The following is a 23,725-nucleotide window of genomic DNA, read 5'->3' on the forward strand; positions in this document are numbered from 1 at the left end:
AGATGCTTATTTGTAGCTTGTCGTTGTTTCTTGGGGTGGAGGAGGCGAATGAACCACGAGTTGCATCAGCTGTTGGGAGAACCATCCCTCGTTCACACCGCAAAAATCGGAAGACTGCGGTGGGCCGGGCAGGTAGCCAGAATGTCGGACAGTAATCCGGTGAAAATGGTTCTCGACAACGATCTGACGGGGACAAGGAAGCAAGGTGCACAGTGGGCAAGGTGGATCGATCAGGTCAGGACGATTTGCGAACCCTCCGCAGACTGCGAGGCTGGCGAAGTGCAGCCATGGGCCGAACTGAATGGAGAAGACTTTTACGTATTGCACAGGTCACTCGAGTAATAAAAAAAATGACCGGACTATCGAGGTTTCTTTCGTTAATCCGGCTGCCAAATCCATACAAATGAACCAAAACAAAATCACAGCACAAATTTGAAAACTGACAGCATAATGTGTTTAAATGGGTGTTGTTACTTTTTAATCCGGAAAATTCCGAATTAGCGAGATCCGGACTAACGAGTCGTCGGATTAGTGAGGTCCGGATAAGCGGGGGGATACTGTACTTGGGAATACTAGCAATTGAGCAATTGAGTGATAGAAGATTCAAAAGATAGGTATTTTAGTTACAAGATAAAGATTTTCGCCGTCGTCGCTGTGCGGAATATCTTTTGCTGGCGAGGATAGGGTGCTAAATGTCAATGAAGGAAAAGTACATACGATTTAACAGTTTGGTACCCAACATGTATCGGACAGCAGAACAAAGGGAACCGAAGCGACAAACTTTATCTTGTAACTAAAGTATCTTTTGTATAGTCTAATTCGTATCACGACATCTGCAACTCAATCTGTATTAGACTTAAATATTTGTATCTTGAGCAAACATTATAAAAATCAATCACAATATTAGAGTTTTCAAACCGTTCCGTTCATCTGGCAGCGGAAATTGAAACTAGTGCCATAATAAATAATAGTCGGGAAATTGGTCGAATCTCTCATCTACATAGAAATTTAGTCTTCTAGGTGCGTAAAAACACGCGCAACGTCCACTAAACACAATGGGCTATTGTGCCATTTTCGATATTGTTTATTCCTTTTGCTGTTACATTTCTTCATCGCTACAGTGAACACACTTATGAAACCGAAGCTGGTAATTAAACGCGCACATGAATGTGTATTGTGTGTTGTTTGATCTCTGCATTGGTGATTCGTGTTTATTGTATTGTAAGTCAATCTATACATGTGTGTATCTGTAGTTATGCCCAAGTGCGTTTTTGCAAACACTACATTTCTTGCTGTTTACTTTGTTCAATGTCGTCATGTTAACCTTCTTTCCTCTAATGCCTAGTTTTGCGTTCGCAATTTCAGCTCTGCTGTTTGGCACATTATCGTCAACGAGCATATATAATACCCATCCCATTCCGTTGCACTACTTGTCTGTTAATATCTACAGTTTTGTAACAATAAATATTTAATAATTATACACAGTCGATAATAAACTCGCTCGCACAATTCCTCACACTCTCAATGATAGAACCAAAAGTAACATTCACACGCATTGTGTAAGTATGTTCTAAGCATTAGCAGTAGCCCTAAACAAATATGTTAACCCATGTCGTTATCATATAGTAACGTAACTGTTTACGTACACAACAATCAGGAAACAAATTCTGCTCAGGAAAATCCTCCCACAAAGTTTAGGTTATTTTTTTTCAGTTTCTAGTTGAAGAGCGGTTTTTTTTTTCTCATTCTCTGTTTGCGCTTTCCTGTTCAGGTCAGGTTTGGTTTGTTCCGTTTTTTATGTTTTTGATTTCAGTTACACCGATTTCCATCGTTCCATTTCCCCAGTCCGTTGTCGTAAAGTCGTGTTTGTCGGTTTGTCTCGGTTTCGTTTTTCATACACATTTTTTTTTACTTATTTATATTTTTCTTATTTTTTGGTTAAAAAAATGTTCTTTGGCTTATATCCTCTTCTCTGTAATTATTAGGCCTTTTTTGTAATAATTAATATTTCCTCACTTGCACGTTATCGCTACAGTTAGGATGTTTTTCCTTGTTTTGCTAAACATAACCTGTGTACGTTTATTGAAATCTTCAAAATGCTTGAACGCAATCCAGATTAGTGTTTCGTCGATTCATTTTTTTTGCTCAATTATTTATACGTTTTCTATAAAGTTAACTGTTTATTTTCACTTTTTACCTCTTATTAAAAACCACTCAATTATATCAGTTAGGTAATTTTCTCTGTCTATTTGTGTGTGAGTGTGAATCTTGTTTAGTTTAGTAAATTACAATGCAATGAATTAGGTTTTCATCTGTTGCGGTAGTGTAGATTTCAAACTTTAAATCTTAGTAATGCTTCTGAATTTGCCGTTCTATGTCTGCTTGCTAAGGAATTCGATCGCAATTAATCGGTGTGTTCCTAAATTCGCGCCTTCGTGTTGTATTTTATTTTATTCCTTTCTCTATATATGTAATAAGCGTAAAACGTCAAAGTATTATTTTTCATCAATATAGTTACTTATCTTTCCGTTCAATTTGTTGACGCACCTGTTTCAATGTTCTATTCTGTTTTCCATTTCGTGACATTCCAACTCAGAGTTTTTGCCATTTTGGGGATGCTTGATGCTTATTGTGCTTCGGGTTGGGTTCTAAAACAATGTACGAAAACCTATATAGTAAGCTGTGTCGAATCGTTCAAAAACGGCGTGGTTGCTGCGATGTTTAAAAACTTGGCTTTTGTGTTTGCTTCGTACTTCGGTTATCAAAATGGTTCGTACAAAAATAAATCTCGTATGCTCGTTAAAATAAATGCTTCATTGGCAAGATGGAAAGTAAATACATGTCGAGAGAAAAGTCTCTGGCCGTTGGGACATCTGTCTTTTGTATCAATAAATGGTACGATTGTTTCGCTTTAAAATTGAGTGGTTGTTGTATAATTGAATCAATCTTTCTCTCATTGTTTTTTGGCGGTATGTCACTCGAATATTTCCTACGTATATTAGTATAATAAACTTTATTTTTCTCCTTATGACAATAACGGTAAATAGTAAAATTGGTAAATAAATATAACAACGTTTTCCTTCTGGTATTCTTTAGCTAGCATGTTTCCTCGTTCTTTTGCATTCATTTTTTGGACAGTTTGGATTTTATACGTGTAAAACGGTGAGTAGTGGATGCTTCATTTACGTCAGCAGTATTCATTTTTTTTGTTATTTTTGTTTTGTGACATATTAGTGAATGCTGTGGAACAGGAATGTTCTGGTTTTTGTTTCTGTTGAATTTCATCCTCTGATTTGAAAAATTATTTCATTTGCAAAAAAGGTACTCAGGAACACCAAAGCCTCGTTTCTATCAACATCTAGTTACGACGAGCGGAAGTTAAGACGTTTTTAAGATCTTCGTAGTCTGGTGTGGTTTTCCCAAGGTAAGAGGCTTTACTAAACTGGATCTGTATGCAGTTCAGATTCAACTAAGGAGTATCGGCGGTGGATACAAATCAGATAGTACTCGAGAGTGCTGAGAAAGCGTCAAAGCATGAGCGAAGAGGAGATTGATACGATAGACGTGAAAAACGCTTTCAACAGTGCCAGCTTTGAAGTCATCGACGCAGTGCTGCACCGAATGCGGGTTTCCCGCTATCTGTATTGTATTTTGAAACGCTACTTCCAGAGCAGAGTCTTTTTGTACAACACGAACGAAGGGCAAAAGTCGATGCGTGTTACTGCGGGAATTCCTCAGCATTCCATACTCGGCCCAACCCTCTGGAACGAGATGTATGATGGAGATTTGGCATTCCGACTGCCCAGGAAAGTGTAAATCGTGGATTTTTTCGTGTAATGGGCAAGATAATCGAAGAACTGGAGGCGTCGGTAACGGAGCCTGTATGAAGGCGTGATCGAGAACTGGATGAATGGAGTTATTTTTTTTACTACGCCAAGTCAACGAAGACAATGAACGCAATAGGGAGGATCATGCCAAACGTTGGCGATCCAAGGTTTACCACGAGGCGTCTGCTAGCTAGCTTCTCGTTATCGATACTACGGTGTGGGGTTCCTGTTAGGGGGAATGCACTGCAGACCAAGTGGAACCGTGCAAAGCTGAAAAGTGTATTCTGCCTTATGGTCATACGAGTCGCAAGCGTGTACAGAACGATCCTATAGGAAGCAGTATGCATTATTGTTGGGATGCTACCCATCTGAACCACCCTGAAGGAAGATGTCGAGTGTTATCAGCGGAGAGACACCAGAAACGTAAAAAAGACGTTACATCCTGAAGCATCCATGGCCCGACAGGAACTGCATCGGGTGAAAGTTTACTTCGCCCTGCGCTGAAAAGCCGTTCGATGACGAGGTGACAGCAGGAATGGGACAGCACGGAGAAAGGAAGATGGGCCCCCACCGGTTCATACCAAACCTGTCGGTATGGCTTTCACCTGACGCAATTCCTGTCGGGCCATAGATGCTTCAGGAAGTATCTACATTGGTTCGGCCACACTATTTCACCATTGTGTACAATGTGTGGAAACGTTGAAGAGACGTCGGGACACTTCGTATATCTAAGGTTAAGGTTTATGGCAGTACGAAAGGAAATACCTGGTTTGAGAACATCGTTGAAAAAAAAATTGTCGACATACGACAGCGTAGTCTCGCGCATACTATCCGAATTGAAAAGGAAATGGCGTAACGATCAACAAGAATCGGTGTTGGGAGAACTTCTTTCGTCGGGGAACTCTCCGTCAACGTATGATAGATCCGGGGGCTAGACCGAGGTCGTCAGGATACTATTGAATCTTAAACCCTGCTTCATCGGAATCATTGAGCCAACTTCTTCGCCGGGGAATTCACTCTGGGAGTAGGGTCAGGGTGTTAGACCGAGTATATTACGAAGAATCAGCTGTTTTAAGTCGCCTAGGCACCAGCCACTTCAAAGTACACCGACGTCAAGACTGTTCAACAGCACAACAAGCCTTCTTCTCCGTAGTAAGCAGATTGGTAGAGTAGAGTACTGTAGGTAAAGACACGAAAAAGAATTAGATGGAAAGTTCAAAAGATAGAACCAAGGAAGTAGACAGTTTATCTTGCGGTCTAAGGGAGAAGCGTGCTAACAAAAGAGGAAATGAGATTTTTACCCTCAGATGAGATTTTTTGTAGGTTTTCTCAGATGAGAAGGTGGGAGGAGTGGGGTGTCTCTATAGCCCCTTAATATATTGTTCTTTATTTTGAGCTTCTTTAGGCTTCTGGAAAGTAGAGCCTCTTGAAAGGAGGTTTCCGAGCTACTTGAAAGGAGGCTTCCGAGCCACTTGAAAGGAGGCTTCCGAGCCTCTTGGATGGAGGCTTCCGAGCCTCTTGAAAGAAGGCTTCCGAGCCTCTTGAAAGGAGGCATCTGAGCCTCTTGAAAGGAGGCTTCTGATCCTCTTGAAAGGAGGCTTCTGATCCTCTTGAAAGGAGGCTTCTGAGCCTCTTGAAAGGAGGCTTCCGAGCCTCTTGAAAGGAGGCTTCCGAGCCTCTTGAAAGGAGGCTTCTGAGCCTCTTGAAAGGAGGCTTCTGAGCCTCTTGAAAGGAGGCTTCTGAGCCTCTTGAAAGGAGGCTTCTGAGCCTCTTGAAAGGAGGCTTCCTGAGCCTCTTGAAAGGAGGCTTCTGAGCCTCTTGAAAGGAGGCTCTGAGCCTCTTGAAAGGAGGCTTGAGCCTCTTGAAAGGAGGCTTCTGAGCCTCTTGAAAGGAGGCTTCTGAGCCTCTTGAAAGGAGGCTTCCCAGCCTCTTGAAAGGAGGCTTCTGAGCCTCTTGAAAGGAGGCTTCCTGAGCCTCTTGAAAGGAGGCTTCTGAGCCTCTTGAAAGGAGGCTCTGAGCCTCTTGAAAGGAGGCTCTGAGCCTCTTGAAAGGAGGCTCTGAGCCTCTTGAAAGGAGGCTTCTGAGCCTCTTGAAAGGAAGCTTCCTGAGCCTCTTGAAAGGAGGCTTCCAAGCCTCTTGAAAGGAGGCTTCTGAGCCTCTTGAAAGGAGGCTTCCTGAGCCTCTTGAAAGGAGGCTTCTGAGCCTCTTGAAAGGAGGCTTGGAGCCTCTTGAAAGGAGGCTTCTGAGCCTCTTGAAAGGAGGCCTGAGCCTCTTGAAAGGAGGCTTCTGAGCCTCTTGAAAGGAGGCTTCTGAGCCTCTTGAAAGGAGGCTCTGAGCCTCTTGAAAGGAGGCTTCTGAGCCTCTTGAAAGGAGGCTTCTGAGCCTTTGAAAGGAGGCTCTGAGCCTCTTGAAAGGAGGCTCTGAGCCTCTTGAAAGGAGGCTTCTGAGCCTCTTGAAAGGAGGCTTCCTGAGCCTCTTGAAAGGAGGCTTCCTGAGCCTCTTGAAAGGAGGCTTCTGAGCCTCTTGAAAGGGGCTTCTGAGCCTCTTGACAGGAGGCTTCCGAGCCTCTTGAAAGGAGGCCTGAGCCTCTTGAAAAAGGCTTCCTGAGCCTCTTAAAAGGAGGCTTCCTGAGCCTCTTGAAAGGAAGCTTCTGAGCCTCTTAAAGAAAGCCTGAGCCTCTTGAAAGGAAGCCTGAGCCTCTTGAAAGGAGGCTCTGAGCCTCTTGAAAGGAGGCTTCCGAGTCTCTTGAAAGAAGGCTTCTGAGCATCTTGAAAGGAGGCTTCCACGCCTCTTGAAAGAAGGCTTCCACGCCTCTTGAAAGGAGGCTTCCTAGCCTCTTGAGAGGAGGCTTCCTAGCCTTTTGAAAGGAGGCTTCTGAGCCTCTTGAAAGGAGGCTTCCGAGCCTCTTGAAAGGAGGCTTCCGAGCCTCTTGAAAGGAGGCTTCCCAGCCTCTTGAAAGGAGGCTTCCCAGCCTCTTGAAAGGAGGCTTCCCAGCCTCTTGAAAGGAGGCTTCCCAGCCTCTTGAAAGGAGGCTTCCCAGCCTCTTGAAAGGAGGCTTCCCAGCCTCTTGAAAGGAGGCTTCCCAGCCTCTTGAAAGGAGGCTTCCGAGTCTCTTGAAAGGAGGCTTCCGAGCCTCTTGAAAGGAGGCTTCCGAACCTCTTCAAAAGGAGGCTTCCGAGCCTCTTGAAAGAACGCTTCCAAACTACTTGAAAGGAGGCTTCCGAGCCTCTTGAAAGGAGGCTTCCGAGCCTCTTGAAAGGAGGCTTCCAAGCCTCTTGAAAGGAGGCTTCCGAGCCTCTTGAAAGGAGGCTTCCGAGCCTCTTGAAAGGAGGCTTCCCAGCCTCTTGAAAGGAGGCTTCCCAGCCTCTTGAAAGGAGGCTTCCCAGCCTCTTGAAAGGAGGCTTCCCAGCCTCTTGAAAGGAGGCTTCCCAGCAAAACTAAAACGTCGCTTCAGTTGTTTGATTTACTAAGAGTCAAATCTTAAAGTGGCTGACTGAATTCAAGTGTTACATCTGTTTGTCTTCCTCCGTCCCGATAAACAACCTGGCAGGCATTCGGTAACGCTCAGAACCTGTCACCTATGCAGGTGGGTAGTAGGTTCAGATGTACCATACTTGATTTATGCCGATCCGGCTCTGAACACGGTGCTATAAAGCACCAGAGTCAACCCTCATATGGACCTCACTGTTTACATAGGCACCCATGGGATCACAACAGGTAGAGATAATGGCTCAGAGTAGATACCATTGCAACGTGGAAACAAACAACAAAAACAACGAAGGAACAGGAGAGCCAAAGCAGATGAAAAGGTGCTGAAAGAAGTTGCGGAGAATACAGCAGTTGAGGCACCAAAGAGCCTCCGAAATACTCGCAAGGAAAAGCAAGGCAGGCACTCGCCAAGAGAGCAGAAAGATTCAAGGAAGCAGCGGAACGTGGAAGATTGTACCAGCGTACCCTAGTAACATTTTGGTTTTATGTTGGTTTTATAACACTCTTGTAGAGTAAATTATGGTCTTCAAAAGCGTTTTAAAACTTAAAATGTTACTCGGGTATGACGGTGATTGGCAGACCGTGAAAAGCCATGGCTGCAGAGGAAGAAACAGAAGCAGAAGAATAAAGAAACACGTTGGTCTCCTCGGGAGAGAGTCAAGGGGGACGCTTAAATAGTCGAATTGAGCGATGAGGCGACGTACGCAGAGTTCTTAGGGAGGGTGAGAGATGACCCATAGCTCAAGGACTTGTGGTGAAGTGGTGAGGACTAGGCGCACCCAGTAGGGTGAGTTGCTGTTCGAGCTGAAGAAGGATCCCAGAAGGAAAGCCACTGGTGGCCAACCCTCGACGCCAGGAGGAACCAGAAAGACTCGTGTCAGGAAATCTGTTAGACGGGAGGGAAGGGTATCGAGACGTAGCAGTGGATCAGCCCAAGCTAGAGCCAGGAATTTTAAATGAGGACAGCTATTTCATGTCAAAATTCACTTATTCATCCGTGTAATAGACGGATTGTCTCACAAATAAAGTTATCGTTGGATAAAATTCAACGCACATTGATTCACTCCTGTTCCACAAACCTGTCTTACGGTCACTTCAGTTCTCGTTTAACCCGTCTCCTGGCAGTTAACTTCGTTACTAAATCCCCGCTTCCGTTATCCTATCTAGAGCTCAGTTCTACATTGTGCACCTGCGACAATACTGGTTTCTTGAACAACTGGTTAACCGTGAACGTGATGACATCGACCATTATTGAATGCATTTTCGTTTTCTATTTATGACGTCGTACAGCGATGACAGGGATGACTGCCACTCGGTACTTGTATAATCGCTAATATTCGGTGAATTCTGTATTGAATTGCCGTTTGGCTTCGCACAACAACTGGTCGGGGTGGGTTCTCTGCAGTATGTTTAGCCCATTGGTGGTAGAAGTGGTAGAATGTTTAGCTTTAGAGTTGGTAGTTTTAGTATTCACTTATTAGTAGTCCCATTAGGGTGGCTAAATTCCTCATGCCATTTCCGTTACGATCCGCCGCTCTCTACAGAACTGTTTCCATTTCGGCAATCTCCGTTTTGTACGACCAGCGGTACAAATCCTGCGCACTACCGCCCAGACTCAGATTGCCCAGGATGGTCGGCCGCTGGTGCAGGTTATCCCGCCGACCAGCCCCGATGATGTCGTTCGTCGAGGCAATCCTTATCTGCGGTGGCTTAATTCCGTGTGCGTCCAGTGCCTTCTCCAGTTGATTGTTCCTCAGCCGGCTCATATCCAGTTCGTGCTTCACCTTCCACAGATGCGTATCGCAGAGTGGGTCGTTGCAACGATGTCGCCTTAGTATTTCAGTTGCCTCGTAAACGGCTCCTCGGAAAGTCAGAGACTTTCCCATGGATAGCGAAATAAGAGCACAACAACCACCGTGGTCCTTTTTCGCAAGCCGTTTGCGGAAGTATTTGAAATACAGGTGTTCTAGTAGAAGAAGCAAAGCTGCGAGCAGAATTCCAGCCATCAACAACAGAAATGCCGACAAGAACTGTTCCAAGGCCAGCGGATCGGAGGATTTGTGTTCCTGCTTACCGGGACGGCATGTTCCTGTCATCCAGTACCGACGAAGCCGTTCCAGATCTCCGTTTGCACGGAACTCCAACAACCGTTTGTTGAACATTTGAACATATTTGGAGTTACGACTAAAAGCTAGACCATAACCAGTCATTGCGTACCATTGACCCACGGTGAGCAGCCTGCAGTCTTCATCCTGCTGGACCAAGTAGTCCAGCACGGTTCCATCGTATATAAAAGCATCCATTTGACCGTTCAGTACGGCAGCCACTCCATCCGCTACGCTGGACTTATTGTACTGCTTCATGTAGTAGTGCATCTCCTTGAAGTACTTGGAAATGGTCGAATCCGTATGACTCCAGGGTATCGTTCCGAACTTGATGGTGGGTTTGTGTGAGAACGGATGCGACAACCGGGTGTCGTCGAGGCCGGTGAACTCATGAAACTCCTCTCTTGTTATCATGAACGCTGCTAGGTTGGCAGTATAGATAGCAAGGAACACTACAGCAAACATAGCCCACACGTTGGTCATAAAGCGAGACGTGAAACCACGAGGAGAGTCCACGTGCACTGCGGCCTGGAACAGTACTGCCCACACCAACCAGTACGTTCGGAACAGAGAGAAGCGGTAAGGGGTATTATTCGCATTCTGCAGTACGGTTTTCATGTCGTATCCACTGGGCGAAAGCCACTCGAACAGGAAAATCATGAACGTCGCTGCCTGGATGGCAAAGATTCCCACCAACATCCACGAAGCCGTATCGAAAGGTTCCAAAAATGCGGTTGGTGAAATGATTCCCGTCCTCTTCGCCACCACAATTGCTATACCTGTTTCCATGAACGGTTCACTAAAATCCACCACTGCTTCTCTTTCCGCATTGATCATCAACGATGTTAGCACCATGTCGGTCTTTCGGTTCACCAACTCATGGATCAGGCCGTTCCACTTTCCGTTTTCTAGCGTTCCCCATTTACCATCTTCTACTCGCACCAGCTCGTACGTGAACCCCAATTCCTCCGCAAATTTCTCCAACAAGTCGATACAAAACCCACTACAGCACTGGTAAAACGATCCATTCTTATGAGCCTGTCCCATATCGATGTCGGTCATTTCATGGTCTGCCGCTACCCTACACAGCACTCCCCGATCCATCAGACACTTTCCGCTAATCGGATCCGCCGGCGATAGATTTATGTAAGGTGCCTCTTCCAAAAACGTTATCTTCAAATGGAACTTTTCCGGCACACCCTGCGGCGGAGTGTGCGAATTCCCTGGCCACGCTATATCCCTAATATCGAGCTTCTGCTGCTGCCACGATTTCCACATACCAATCTCTTCCCACACCAGCCCCTTACTGTTAACACTCGGCCGTAAATTCATGATCTTCAGCTCGGCCCACTTCAAGTCCCCATCGGCAGTGAACTCAATATTCGGCCTGTTCGGCTCACCCTCCAGCGACACATTTCGCAGGTATTTGAAAAATACTTCTCCACTGTCCCAGCGGCCTCTCCCTTCGTCTTCGCAGGACAACTGATGCGTGTCCAAGCCCCGACCGGCGTTCTTCGGGTCGCTCAGATAGTACTCCACCCCGTAGGCGTACACCCGGATGGCGTTGGAGATTTCGTTCAGCAGCGCACTGGACGAGGTGTCGAAGTGTACCCCCAGCATACCCATCGGGAACTGCGAAGGCGCCTGCATGTTCTCGATCACGCTCTGCGTCACCACCCAGACGTAGTTTTCGCCGACGATGTTGAGGTCTTCGGCCGCCTTCAGGATGTCAACCGCTTCATCTTTGGTGCAGTACAGGAGCATCACCCGCGCCTCGCTGTTGACCAGCTCGACCAGGTTGATCGGCCGGGACACGATGACCGAGTTGAGGATGGTGAATTTGAAGTGGTCCTGGTCGGGAGATAAACGGAAATTTATTAGTCAAAGGGATTTCAATGTGGGGCAACTTATTAGTTATGTCACGAAAACTAATATAATAATAATTACACATGTTAAAGGATCGACTATATATTCTAATTTTAATTTGAAAACCACTTCGCAGTCATCAAGGACTGGAACAAAGTGTATATTCAATCAACATTTAGACGCGGAAGACACTATCTCCGTGTCGAAACGTTGGACAAATATACAATTATACATCTTATCAATCTTTGAAGATTGCGTAGCCGTTCATATCTTCAACAATAGGGTTGAGAGATATACGATACGATTTGTGAGCACATAAATCGGTTGTGGGCCAACCTTGGCCGTGCGGTAAGACGCGCGGCTGCAATGCAAGACCATGCTGAGGGTGGCTGAGTTCGATTCCCGGTGCCGGTCTAGGCAATTTTCGGATTGGAAATTGCCTCGACCTCCCCTGGGCATAAAAGTATCATCGTGCTAGCCTCATGATATACGAATGCAAAAATGGTAACATGGCTTAGAAACCTCGCAGTTAATAACTGTGGAAGTGCTTAATGAACACTAAGCTGCGAGGCAGCTCTGTCCCAGTGTGGGGATGTAATGCCAATAAGAAGAAGAAGAAGAAGACTCCTTTAGGAGTAATTCATGAAATTTCTCTAAGAAATTCTTCGGATTATTTCATGAATTTCTTCAGGAAATTCTAAAAGAAAACTCCTCAAAAACTCAAGAAAGATATTCATTGAATTCTTTCAAAATTTCCCTCAAGAATTTCTTCGGAACTTCTTCCGGGAGTCCTTTCGTAAATTCCTTTAAGATTTTTTTACACATTCCTCGGGATACTTCTTTAGCAACTCTTTCAAAAATTCTTTCAGTAGATCCTCGAAAATTTCTTTAGGATTTCCAATCTTTTATGAATTTCTAATTCATTCTTTAATAAATTTTCGAAAGCATTCCGGCGGGATTTTGCGAAGGGCTTCATTTCCAGGGGATTTCCCGAAGGAACCCCTGAAAGAATGTCGAAAGGAATTTCTGACGGAATTTTCTAATTTATTCCTAGAGGAGCTCCCGAATGATTTTTTGGTGTATTCATACCAAAGAGAAATTTTCGAAGAAATTTCTGGAGAAATTTCCTAATGAACTTCGAGAAACTATCGAAGGAATTTCCTTAGGAAAAACAGAAAATATTTTTGAAAATAATTTCTAAAAAAAAATTCGATGAAATTCTTAAATGTATTTCCAATAGAATTTCCGAAAAAAAAAACTAGACTTCTCCTTCCTTCAAGTTGCCAGGTTGATTTTGTTGTTGCTGTTGAATATTAAAATCGACCCATGCGTTCAGAAGTTATAATGAATGGTAAGTTTTCTAAACAAGACCTCGCCCCACATACCGTCCTACTTTCCCAATGACTTTTTCACCTCAATGAAAAAGGTCTGCTCAAGATAAAGCATGTGTGTTCCAAGCAGAGCATTAATGATTAATCATAGATTTAATCATGTTTAATGAATAATGTTTTTGCCTTTCTCGTACAACAAAGTTGTACCAGAAGGCTATAATTTCACTCCAAAAGCCAAATTTTGATAGAAGGCTCGGAGACCCATAGTGTTATATACCAATCGACTCAGCTCGAAAAACTGAGCACATGTCTGACTGTGTGTGTGTGTGTGTGTGTGTGTGTGTAGCCCCGGGAATTTTTTATTGTTAAACACGTTTCATATAGAAGGACTTGACCGATTCGAGTGCAACTAGTTTCATTCGACGGAGAAACTTTCCTAGTTGGACACTATTGTTTTTGTTTGCTAATAACTCATTCGATTTGAATAATATTTCTATTTTTCTTTTAACAAATACGCTGTTTACATGCACACTTTAAGTCATTAATCAATTTAGCCATGACGCAATCCATTACTCTCATAATAATTGCTTAAAAATTACTCAATTATTGAGTAATTTATAAGCAGCGTGATAGAGTTGCATCAAATATTTTAACCGCCAAGATGTAGGCAATTAGCACAGCATTTACAACATTAATTCGAATCCAACATATCGAATCGAGAAAGGCATAATCACCACTTGGGGATAAATTTGGGTTTTTTTAAATCATGTTTCATTAATCATAATCATACATAAAACATGATTAAATCATTAATCGTTAATCATATAATATTACATTTAATCATTTATCATTTATTATATTTATGTATAATTGTTTTGAATTTAATCATTAATCATCAATCTTAATCAAACATTTATCGTGTTTATTCATTAATCTTTAATCATAATCATATAACTTTCATACCTTTTTTCAAAAAGTTTAAAACATTCGAATTATAACTCGATTTTACAGCACTTGTAATACATAAGCAAATAAATAACCTATAATTAGAAAAAACACGAATAAATGCACAAATCGTACTAAAATAATCAACACTAAAATAATCAACAGGCTGAATAAATTGAACGCCTGTTAAAGAATCTCTTTTTATTGCTTTTCTCACCGAAGAATAGACTACCGTGCAAATTTGTCGAAGTACCAAAACAAATGCTCACACGTCCAATTGTATAGAAATTAGCGAAAGCACAATCCAAAACATCATTCTTGCACCTTTTTTCACACCCCAAAAGCTCTTTCTTGTAGTGGAGACGTCATCCATATATGGAGAAACTGGTGGGAACATATTTTGGTGGGATAATGTTTTTTGCATGGGAGTCGAACACGGCGCAAAATGCGCAATATTAACTTTGTTATTTTCTTGGATTAGCCACTAAACAATATTTTTCAGCTTGAATCGTTTCCTTTCCCAAACAGAAGCGACGACCTTGATAACAGAAATTGGTATGAACTTGCCTTGCATCAGAAGTAAAATAATATCAAAAATTTATATGCAAAATACTTCAGACATAACATCCTTAATACCAAACGAATAATAATTTGTTTGTTTTTCTAATTTATTTATTTTGTAGGCAATGCAAGTTTAGTTTCACAAGATATCATATTTTATGCTTTATTTTTTTTATCAGAATCCCGAGACTCTTTATAATTTTCTATTTTCTTTTCTAGAAAATCTTGGGAGCTTCAGAAAGCAAGAAATGGCTATAGAGATTTATTGAACCTTACCAAAGATCAAGTAAGGTCCAGAAACACCTCATATATACTTTAGTACAGCTTAGATCGCATCTCACAAAACTAAAAGAGAACCTCAATATTTGAGAAAGATAACTAGGCAATTAATTTTATGCCAAATATCATTCAGTGCTACAGAAAATCGTTTCATGGGCCGGAATCCTTTGTCAAATTCAAGGACTCTGTAACTAATTTCATTTTTCTGAATTTTCATGATCGACTTCAGATGTCATCGTTGACCTTCTTCTTCTTCAATGGCTCTACATTCCAACTGGAATTTGGCCTGCTTTTCAACTTAGTATTCTATTAGCATTTCCTCAGATTAATTGAAAGCTTTTCAATGGTTCGCCATTGCATGGTTAGTATTTTGTGTGGCAAGTACAATGGATACACGATGCCCAGGGTGTCGAGAATGTTTCATGTTTCAAACATCCTAGACCGGACCGAGAATCGAACTCGCCATCTCCGGATTGGCAATCCTACGCCTTTGCTCGCAAGGCTACTGGAGACCCCAAACGTCGTCGTCATTGTAATTTTCTCGTATACTAAGTATACGTAAAGGCTATATGATCGCTCCAAAAACAAACTTTTTATAGAAGGCCCCGAGATCCATAGTGTTATATACCGATCGACTCAGTTCGACGAATTGAGGTGATGTCTGTGCTGCGCACCCACTCAAAAAAATGTGGCAAAAGTGTCGCTCATTTTTCAGGCACTTATCCTTAACCGATTTGCTTACAACATTGCATTCGACACAGAATCCTATCCCATTGTTTCTTATTGAAAATTGGGCAGATCGGACTATGGGCTCGGAAGTTACGGCCAAAATACAATTTTTCATTTGCACGAGAAAGGCATCATCACCGCTTGGTGGATTAATCAGGGTTTTTTTTATTTCCAGATACGCAAGTCCTGAAGAATATTGAAGAACCGTTGTCTAGTAAAACATATTTTTAACATTCCTGAAAATGTTCGAAAATATACGTAGCTTTGTTGAAACTGATGCAAGAATATCCCGATTTTATCCCCCCCCCCATGACATGACAGAGGGGGGAGGAGGGGTCTAAAAATCTCAAAAAGTAGTGGATATCGATGCTGGATCATTAGGCCGAAGGTCATTTCCTTCCTTCCTTAGGCCGAATGATCACAAGGCCGAATGAGAACTGGGGAGTGAGAAGTGACTAGTGCGAAGTGAGGAAGAAGTAGAACGGAAGAAAAAAAGAAGAAAAAAAAGGAAGAAGGAAGAAGAAAAATAAATAAAAAGGAGGAAGAAGTAAGAAGGAAGAAAAAAATAAGGAAGAAGGAAAAGGAAGAATGAAGAAGGAAGAAGGAAGAAAGAAAAAGGAAGAAGAAAGAAGGAATAATGAATTAGAAAGAAGGAAGAAAGAAGAAAGAAAAAGGAAGAGGAAAACAGAAGAAAAAAGAAAGAAGAAAACAGAAGAAAAAAGAAAGAAGAAGGAAAAAGGAAGAAGAAAGAAGACGGAAGAAAGATGGAAGAAAACAGAAGAAAGAAGAAGGAAGAAGGGAGAAGGAAGAAGAAAAAAGAAAGAAGAAAAAAGAAAGAAGGAAGAAGGAAGAAGAAGAAGGTAGAAGGAAGGAAGAAGGAAGAAGGAAGAAGGAAGAAAGAAGAAGGAAGAAGGAACCAGGAAGAAGGAAGTAGGGAGGAAGAAGGAAGGAGAAAGAAGATAGAAGAAGGAAGAAGGAAGATACAAGAAGGGAGAAGGGAAAAAGAGGAAGAAGAAAGCACTTCTCATTTTTCACTTTCTGCTTCTTTTTTCTAATTCGGCCCAATGGCCATTCGGCCTAATGACCGTTCGGCCTAATGACTTTTGGCCAAATGGCCTTCGGCCTAATGGCCTGACACCGTGGACGTCATAGTTGAATCACCTCTTATCGTGCCTCGACAGTCGACATACCGTGACGCGATAGATGAATCCAAGGATGTTATCGATCATTTGGTAATCTGGGTTCGATTGTTTAGTATTTAGTTTATCAATATTTTATTTCAGAAGCTGAATTTCAAAATGTGTTGTACGGTGGACTTTGAGTGAGAAGGTTTTTCTACAACTCTGTCAAATGATTCGTTGCTTGAATTTCACTATGAACGGAGGTAAAGCGCTAGTTGCGATTACTTATACTAAATGATAACAAAATTTCAATCATTTAGTTTAGCCGTTAGTTATTATATATAAACGTGATATAATAAGTACGTGAATTTAGAATTTACGTGAATAAGAGTAAAAATATACCACGTGGACAGTTGAGGGGGGAGGAGGTGTATAGCCAATGTCCTCGATCCACATTATTATTTTTTTAATTTATGTGAGTGGTTGTCCACTAGGGTGTCCCAAAAAAAACACTATGTTTGAAAAGTCATGGTGCTCAAGCCATCTGAAGCATTTATGTAAAACAACCCAAAATTCAAATAAAAAAAAATTAAATGATCCGACAGAGCAACTAAAATAAAAATTGTATATGTACTATTATTTGAATTTTGTGTGGACCATAATGAGTATCATACATGACCATGCGGTTGGTATTATGCAGTATTATGAGCACTAGAACCATTTAAATATCATGGAAATGCTCTTTTTTTCACATAATTTTCGCAGAAATTCACCAAGTGTCCGTAAAATATTTTTTTCACGTGCATTGTAAACCATTATTCAAAAAGTATTTTTTATAAGAAAAGTTTTCGTGAAAACAGATTGAAAACGGGGCTGAGATATTCAAGTTTTAGTAAACCTTATAAATCATGAATATTTTCCAATCTATCAAAATTCAACAATGTTTGGTGTTTATTTCAACAATTTTAACGTTTTTTACATCAAATAATAGGATATGAGTCCAGGCTGAAGTTTTATGTAACATGAATGCAAAACCATATGTTAAAAGTAGTATATATTAAATACTTTAGCCACGAGTTGAACGGACTAATTTATGTGATGTCCAAAATGTCGGGTTGTAAAACATATCATACAATTCTTGGGTACTTTTTTCAAAAGGACGTAAGTGATTTTGTAAACAAAGATTCAACCGTGGATTTGTCCAATCTGATAGTAGTCCCAAGCAAACCATAATCATAGACAGGTAGGGGAAGCCTTCGGCTACCTGTTGGTGGTGTTGGTTTGCATGGGGGTGCCATTAGATTGGATAAATCGACATTTGAATCTTTGTTTTCAAAATCACATACGTCCTTTTGAATAAGTACCCGAGAATTGTAGAATTTCGATAGATTAGCAAATTTCGTGGTTTTTAAGGTTTACTAAAACTTTAATATCTCAGCCCGGTTACATTATTTTTTTAATCTGTTCTCTCTAAAACTTCCGTTATAAAAATACTTTTTGAATAATATTTGATAAAGCATGAGAAAAAAATATTCTAAGAATACGAGGCGATTTTCTGCGAAAATCATAGAAAAAATTGCATTTTTATTATATTTAAATGGTTCTAGATGTCATATAATTGCATAATACCAACCGAATTCCCATGTATAGGATACTCATTATGATCCACAGAAAAATCAAAAAATATTTAATGATTGAAAAAGTGATTAAAATGTGGCACATATAGCCAATATATGGCAATAAGTGCGAAAAAACAGCTTTTTTTAAATATTGCTCTGTCGGAACCTCTGAACTATTAGAACTTACAATTGTTCTACAGAAATGCTCCAGATGCAATGGACATCTACATGCGAAAATCATTCATTTAAGGCTTGAGCACCATGACTTTTTAAACATAGTGTTTTTTTGGCACCCTATTGTCCACGCTGGGGGAGGGGGTTATCTAAAACTGACCAAAACCAGTCCACGTGGTATATGGACAGCCCCTTATTAGTGAAATTCAAACAACAAACCATTAAGCAGAGTTGTAGAGAAACCTTCGCACTCGAACTTCACCATACAACACATTTTGAAAATGATAAACTACTAAATGATCGAACCCAGATTACTAAATGATCGGTAGCATCCTTGGATGAACCTGCCTTTGGAAAATTGTGATGTCATGTCCCTGGTCATGTCCATCACACTTTTAATTTATTACGCGACGTAGACGACACTATTCGAACAGTCACCCAAGCTAATTGGGCAAATTTTAGTCACGTAACTACTGTTCTGATGATGGTTTTTCATTATAACACCCAAGAAAGTGTTCACATGGATTTCATCCAACTCATTTGAGTTGCGTAATGGAACGTACACACGGTCAAGCAGTTTGACCAACATTGACTCCACCTCTCGTTTATTCAAACATCCATCAAGTTCTACCAACAGCGGCACGAACAATCAATTTATTCGACCAACAATATCACACACGAACGACCGAAGCGTCAACTTGAGCACCAACCATCAAAAAATATATGGGGGTTTGTGCAACTTCACTACAAATGCTCAAACATGTTCGGCGATCCTTGACTCCACCCCCGACAACTCAAACCAAAATCAAACCGTTTTAATTTTTTCCAACCGAGCCGCCAACTGTCAAATGGTTGTTCGAACAACTTCACACACGTTCAAACAAAGCAGCAACCGAAGCGTTTTCTTGGAGGCGGAGTCAATGTTCGTCAAACTGCTTGACTGGTGTGTACGTTGCATAATAGTCATTAAAGCACCGATTTCATTGGTAAGGAACAGTAGGCTGTTTTATCACACATACACGAACTGTAAAATCAGGTATAGACAAAAGATATTTTAGTTACCAGATAAAGATTGTCGCTTCGGTTCCCTTTGTTCTGCTGTCCGAAACATGTTGGGTACCTACCTGTCAAATCGTATGTATTTTTCCATTTTGACATTTAGATCCCCTATCCTTGCCAACAAAAGATGTTCCGGACAGTGACGACAGCGACTATGCGAAAATATAAACTCTCCTCCTGGGTTAAAAAAATGTTCTTTTGAAGGATTTAGAACATTGTTTTTTCAGTATTTTTCGTTGAAGTGCCATACAAATCCAGAATGATAGCCATTTCGATCCATCAGTCACAAACGTATGGAAAAATGCCCTCGATTTAATATTTAGAAAATGGACTTACGTGAAAAACGTAAACCAATATTTTCGTGTAGTAGTGTTTTAGAGGGGTCTCCAGTTAGCCTTGTAAGCAAAGGATTGCCAATCCGGCAGGTTCGATTCTCGATCCGGTCTAGGATGTTTTCGGGTGAAAAACATTCTCGACTACCTGGGAATAGTGTATCCATTGTACTTGCCTTGCCACGCAAGATACTCAAGGGTGTCCAAAATTGGTCAAAGTTGGGCACTCAATGGAAGCTTAGGGTATGACAAAAGAAAAATTATTCTACGACTACTTTAAATGACGATTAGGGGTAGGCCCGACGCATTTTACGGAAAACAGTGCATTTGTATAGGTAACTTCGAAATAATGTTATAACTAAAAAAAAATTCAATGAAACTCATCCATTTAGTAATTTTTACATTTCACCTAGAACCTTTACTTTAGGGTAAAATTTGTATACGTTTAGGTCTATACATTTTGTACTGATATTTCAAATTCCCTGAAATGAGGATTTTTTAAATATATTTTTCTATTCAACCAACAAAAAAGGGAATCGATAATAATGCTTTTGATAATCGAATTTTTTAATGAACATTTTGCTGAAAATAGCAACATTATATTCTCTATCCGTTTAAAATTATTCACGATTTACTGTAGATTGGGAAAAGAAGTTTCGCAATTCCGGTTCATAATACCTGGTTTTACAGCTCATGTATTTATAAGTGAAGAAACGCCTACTAAAATAAAAACTTCCCCTGAAAAATTAGAAACTTTCCTTAAAAAATTAGGAAATTGCCATTAAAGAAATCAAGGTATTGGCATTAGCTTCAGCATTGAGCAATTGGGTCCTAAAATGAAGAACCGATATTCGATTTTATTTCAGGGAACAATGAAGTTAGTCATCCTGAACGCGTCATTGCTTAACATTGTTTAATTTAGAATTTGAAAATAGATGAAAAATGCTTCCTCGACATTTTCGGTCTTGTTTGACGTAAGGATTCAAACGCACTAGCAAAACACCGCAGGGCACTTGACTCAACCTTTGACAGTTAATATATGGGCCTGACGTTTTGGGCTGATGGTTGATGCATTCTGAAATGTTACACAGGCCAATATTTGCCTCAAAATGTAATAAACATAAAAATATTATTTTTACTGATTTAGACTTTTACCAGATTTTTTATAACATCGGTTCAAGTATTCTTGACCGATGCACTATCGTTTGCAGCTATAAACGAGGTAGGGCTTTAGGACCCAATTCGCACAAATTCATAGGTGGTACAAGCCAAGACTATTCTATGAGAGTAGCATCACTTTCATCCGTTATCACAGATATTGATTTGGGACTAATCACTATCTCTTGCACTATCCAATAGTCGAGATCTGTCCTGGCCACGTCCTTGCGAATGCTGAGGAATGGGAAGGATGGTTAGTTGGACACCTACTTAAGAAAGATGCAGAGAACTCTACGACCTCTCATAGGTGCCACGGAAGGTTTTGAGATTGTGTGAAAGGCTATAAGAGTAGGAATCCTTTTCGGTAGAACTAAGATAGAAATACAAAGTATGAAATGGACGAGCCTGGAATTGAACCCACGACCTCCTGCTTATAAGGCAGAAGCAGTAGCCCCTAGACCACCGCGCTCGTCTTGCCATTAAAGAAATCAAGGTATGAGCAATAAATAAATATTAAATTTCCACAAATAATGCAAAATTTCCACAAACAATTAAGAATTTTCTACAAAACAAAAATAAAGTAACACTTTTAGAAGCAAAAATTGCAATTATAAAAAAAAAGAATTTTCCGTAAAGAAATCAAAACGAAAAAAAATACAAAATTTCCATAAATAAATCAATATTAGCAAAAAAAAAACCATTAAAAAAATTTCCACGAAAAAAACAATAAAGAGCAATAGTTTTCGTAAAGAAATATAAAAGAGCAATTAAACTGAGCATTTTTCTATAGATAACTCCTTCTTTAAAAGCGTTTCATCAACTTTATTGTATTTTTTATTTTTTTATTGCTCTTTATTGATTATTTGATTATTTTGTGGAAATTTTTTAATACTTTTGGAAAGAAATATTTATTTTGTGGAGGATTTTGTAATTGTTTAATGCTAATATTGATTTATTTATGGAACAAGAAGTTTCCAAGTAGGAAACGAAATACGTATCTGCTTGTTGATACATAAAAAAGTTAATAGTGGAAGTAAATGGAAGAATAATAGTCTTTTAACCTTTTAACCATTTTAATTTCTTTATGAAAAATTCTCCTTTTATAATTGCATTTTTTGTTTGTTCTAAAAGTGCTTATTTATTTTTGCTTTGTGGAAATTTTTTTATTGTTTATGGAAATTTTGCCTTATTTGTGGAATTTTTATATTTGTTTAGGGAGCGTCCACAAATTACGTAACGCTTAGAGGAGGAGGAAGGGTTGAGCAAAGTGTGACGAATCATACAAAATTATTAGATGTTTCATACAAAAAGTGTAACATAGGGGTTGAAAATACTATTTTTTTTGCGTAACGTAATTAATGGATCTTCCCTTATTGCTTATACCCTGATTTATTTATTGGCAATTATTGGCAATTTATTGGTACTTGCCACACAAGATATGTAGTCATGTAATGGCGGCCATAGAAAGCATTCAATTTAAAACTGAGGAAACGCTAATATAATACTTGAATAGCTGAAAAGCATGCCAAGTTCCAGTTGGAATAAAGAGCCATAGAAGAAAAAGGAGTGTTTTAGAAATGTCATTTTATTTTTTAAATAATACACTTTATCCCAGTGATCCCCAAAGTGCGGCCCGCGGGCCGCATGCGGCCTACTAAGCCTTTTTCTGCGGCCCACGAAGGTTTTCTGAGAATACACTACATGTGGGCCACTGATAAGCATTATATTCTAGGAAAAGTTTTTCATCATTCTCAATATCTCGGTGAACTAGGGAGTCTGTCAAGTTCATATCACTATGACGTTGTAGCACTATTTAAGTATCCTGAATAGTGTCATCATTATGATAAATGAATCTCATAACTTCATACATAGATGTTATGTAGGCCGACAGCAAATATACTTCGATGTTATCGCCCCGGGTTATGATAATAGCAAATTTGTATTTAATCCCAGCTCCGTAATAAGAATACTTTTATTTTTCAAAATAAGTTAGGTCTTGGCGAAATTTAACTGAAATTTTGCTGGATTACTACCTCCAGAAAATACGTTGACCATCAACAGGTTTTGATCGGAATATATCAATCGATTTTTTTCAGAAACGCAAACAGTTTCTGTTTCTGTTTCTTCAAACGGATTCTGTTCAAAATCTCAAACAGAATCCTAAACGGACTCTATTCGAAATTTCAAATGAATTCCTAAAGGATTCGGTCTCGACCGGAATTCTGTCCAGAATCGCAAAAGGATTCTGTTCAAAATTCTGAACGAATTCTGTTCAGAGTCCCGAATGGATTCATTTCAGAATCTTGAACGGCTATGTTTAGAATCCCAAACGAATTCTGTACATAATTCCAGACAGATTCTTTTTAGAATCTCAAACGAATTTTGCTCAGAATCTCGAGCGGACGCTACTCAGAATCCCAAAAGAGTTTTTTTTTCAGAAGCCCTTCGTTATTTGCTACAAGTTATAGTGAACAACCGCCGAAGACACCGTGATTGGTATTGAACAAGAGCCACGGTGATGTCACAGCTTCGAATATTTCTCGCTAAACTTTTCAGAACGAGTTCCCATGTATATTCCATCAAACAAGTTAGACATTTACCCTTAATGCTTCTTACGGACAACAGAGCAGTTTCATCTGAATCGTCTTCCTATTTTATTCTGGTGACGTAAAAGAGAATGTCGATCAACTTTCGTTTGAAAATGCATTCGAACGTAAACCAAACTTATGCATAAGACGAGTTTGTATCATCCCATTTAATTCCAACACTTGATTGTACCTTGACAGATACGTATTTCGACCTCAACATTAAAGTCGTCTTCAGTGTCTCGTACTTGACTTGACTGTTGAGGTCGAAATACGTATCTGTCAAGGTACAATCAAGTGGTAGAATTATTATGACATGTGAAGACATTCCACTAAAAAGCTCAAAATAATTTTCTTAACCAAACTTAAAGGCAATTGAGATGTCCTTCATGCAATGGAATGCTAAAGGCACACTATCTTAGGCCCAGCAGGATTAAATTTTGAAATCTCAATTAGTAATCGTCTGGAAATCATAATAGTTACCGTTTTAAAAATGTAATCACATTAACCAAAAATCCAAACGAGGTCGAGTGTTCTCTTCTCAT

At 40.2% G+C, this 23,725-nt stretch overlaps 1 protein-coding gene across 1 annotated transcript in view; it reads right to left on the reverse strand.

The window, feature by feature from the left end:
• Positions 1-8,733: 8,733 nt before the first annotated feature.
• Positions 8,734-23,725, reverse strand: part of LOC134212940 (glutamate receptor ionotropic, NMDA 2B) — a 34,623-nt gene continuing 19,631 nt past the window's right edge. The window contains exon 4 of the mRNA XM_062691305.1: positions 8,734-11,272. Coding sequence (XP_062547289.1) covers positions 8,855-11,272 — 2,418 coding nt within the window. The 3' untranslated portion in view covers positions 8,734-8,854. The remainder of the gene's footprint in view (positions 11,273-23,725) is intronic.

This window comes from Armigeres subalbatus, chromosome 1 (genome assembly GCF_024139115.2).
Source record: "Armigeres subalbatus isolate Guangzhou_Male chromosome 1, GZ_Asu_2, whole genome shotgun sequence".
Classification (NCBI taxonomy): Eukaryota; Metazoa; Arthropoda; class Insecta; order Diptera; family Culicidae; genus Armigeres; species Armigeres subalbatus.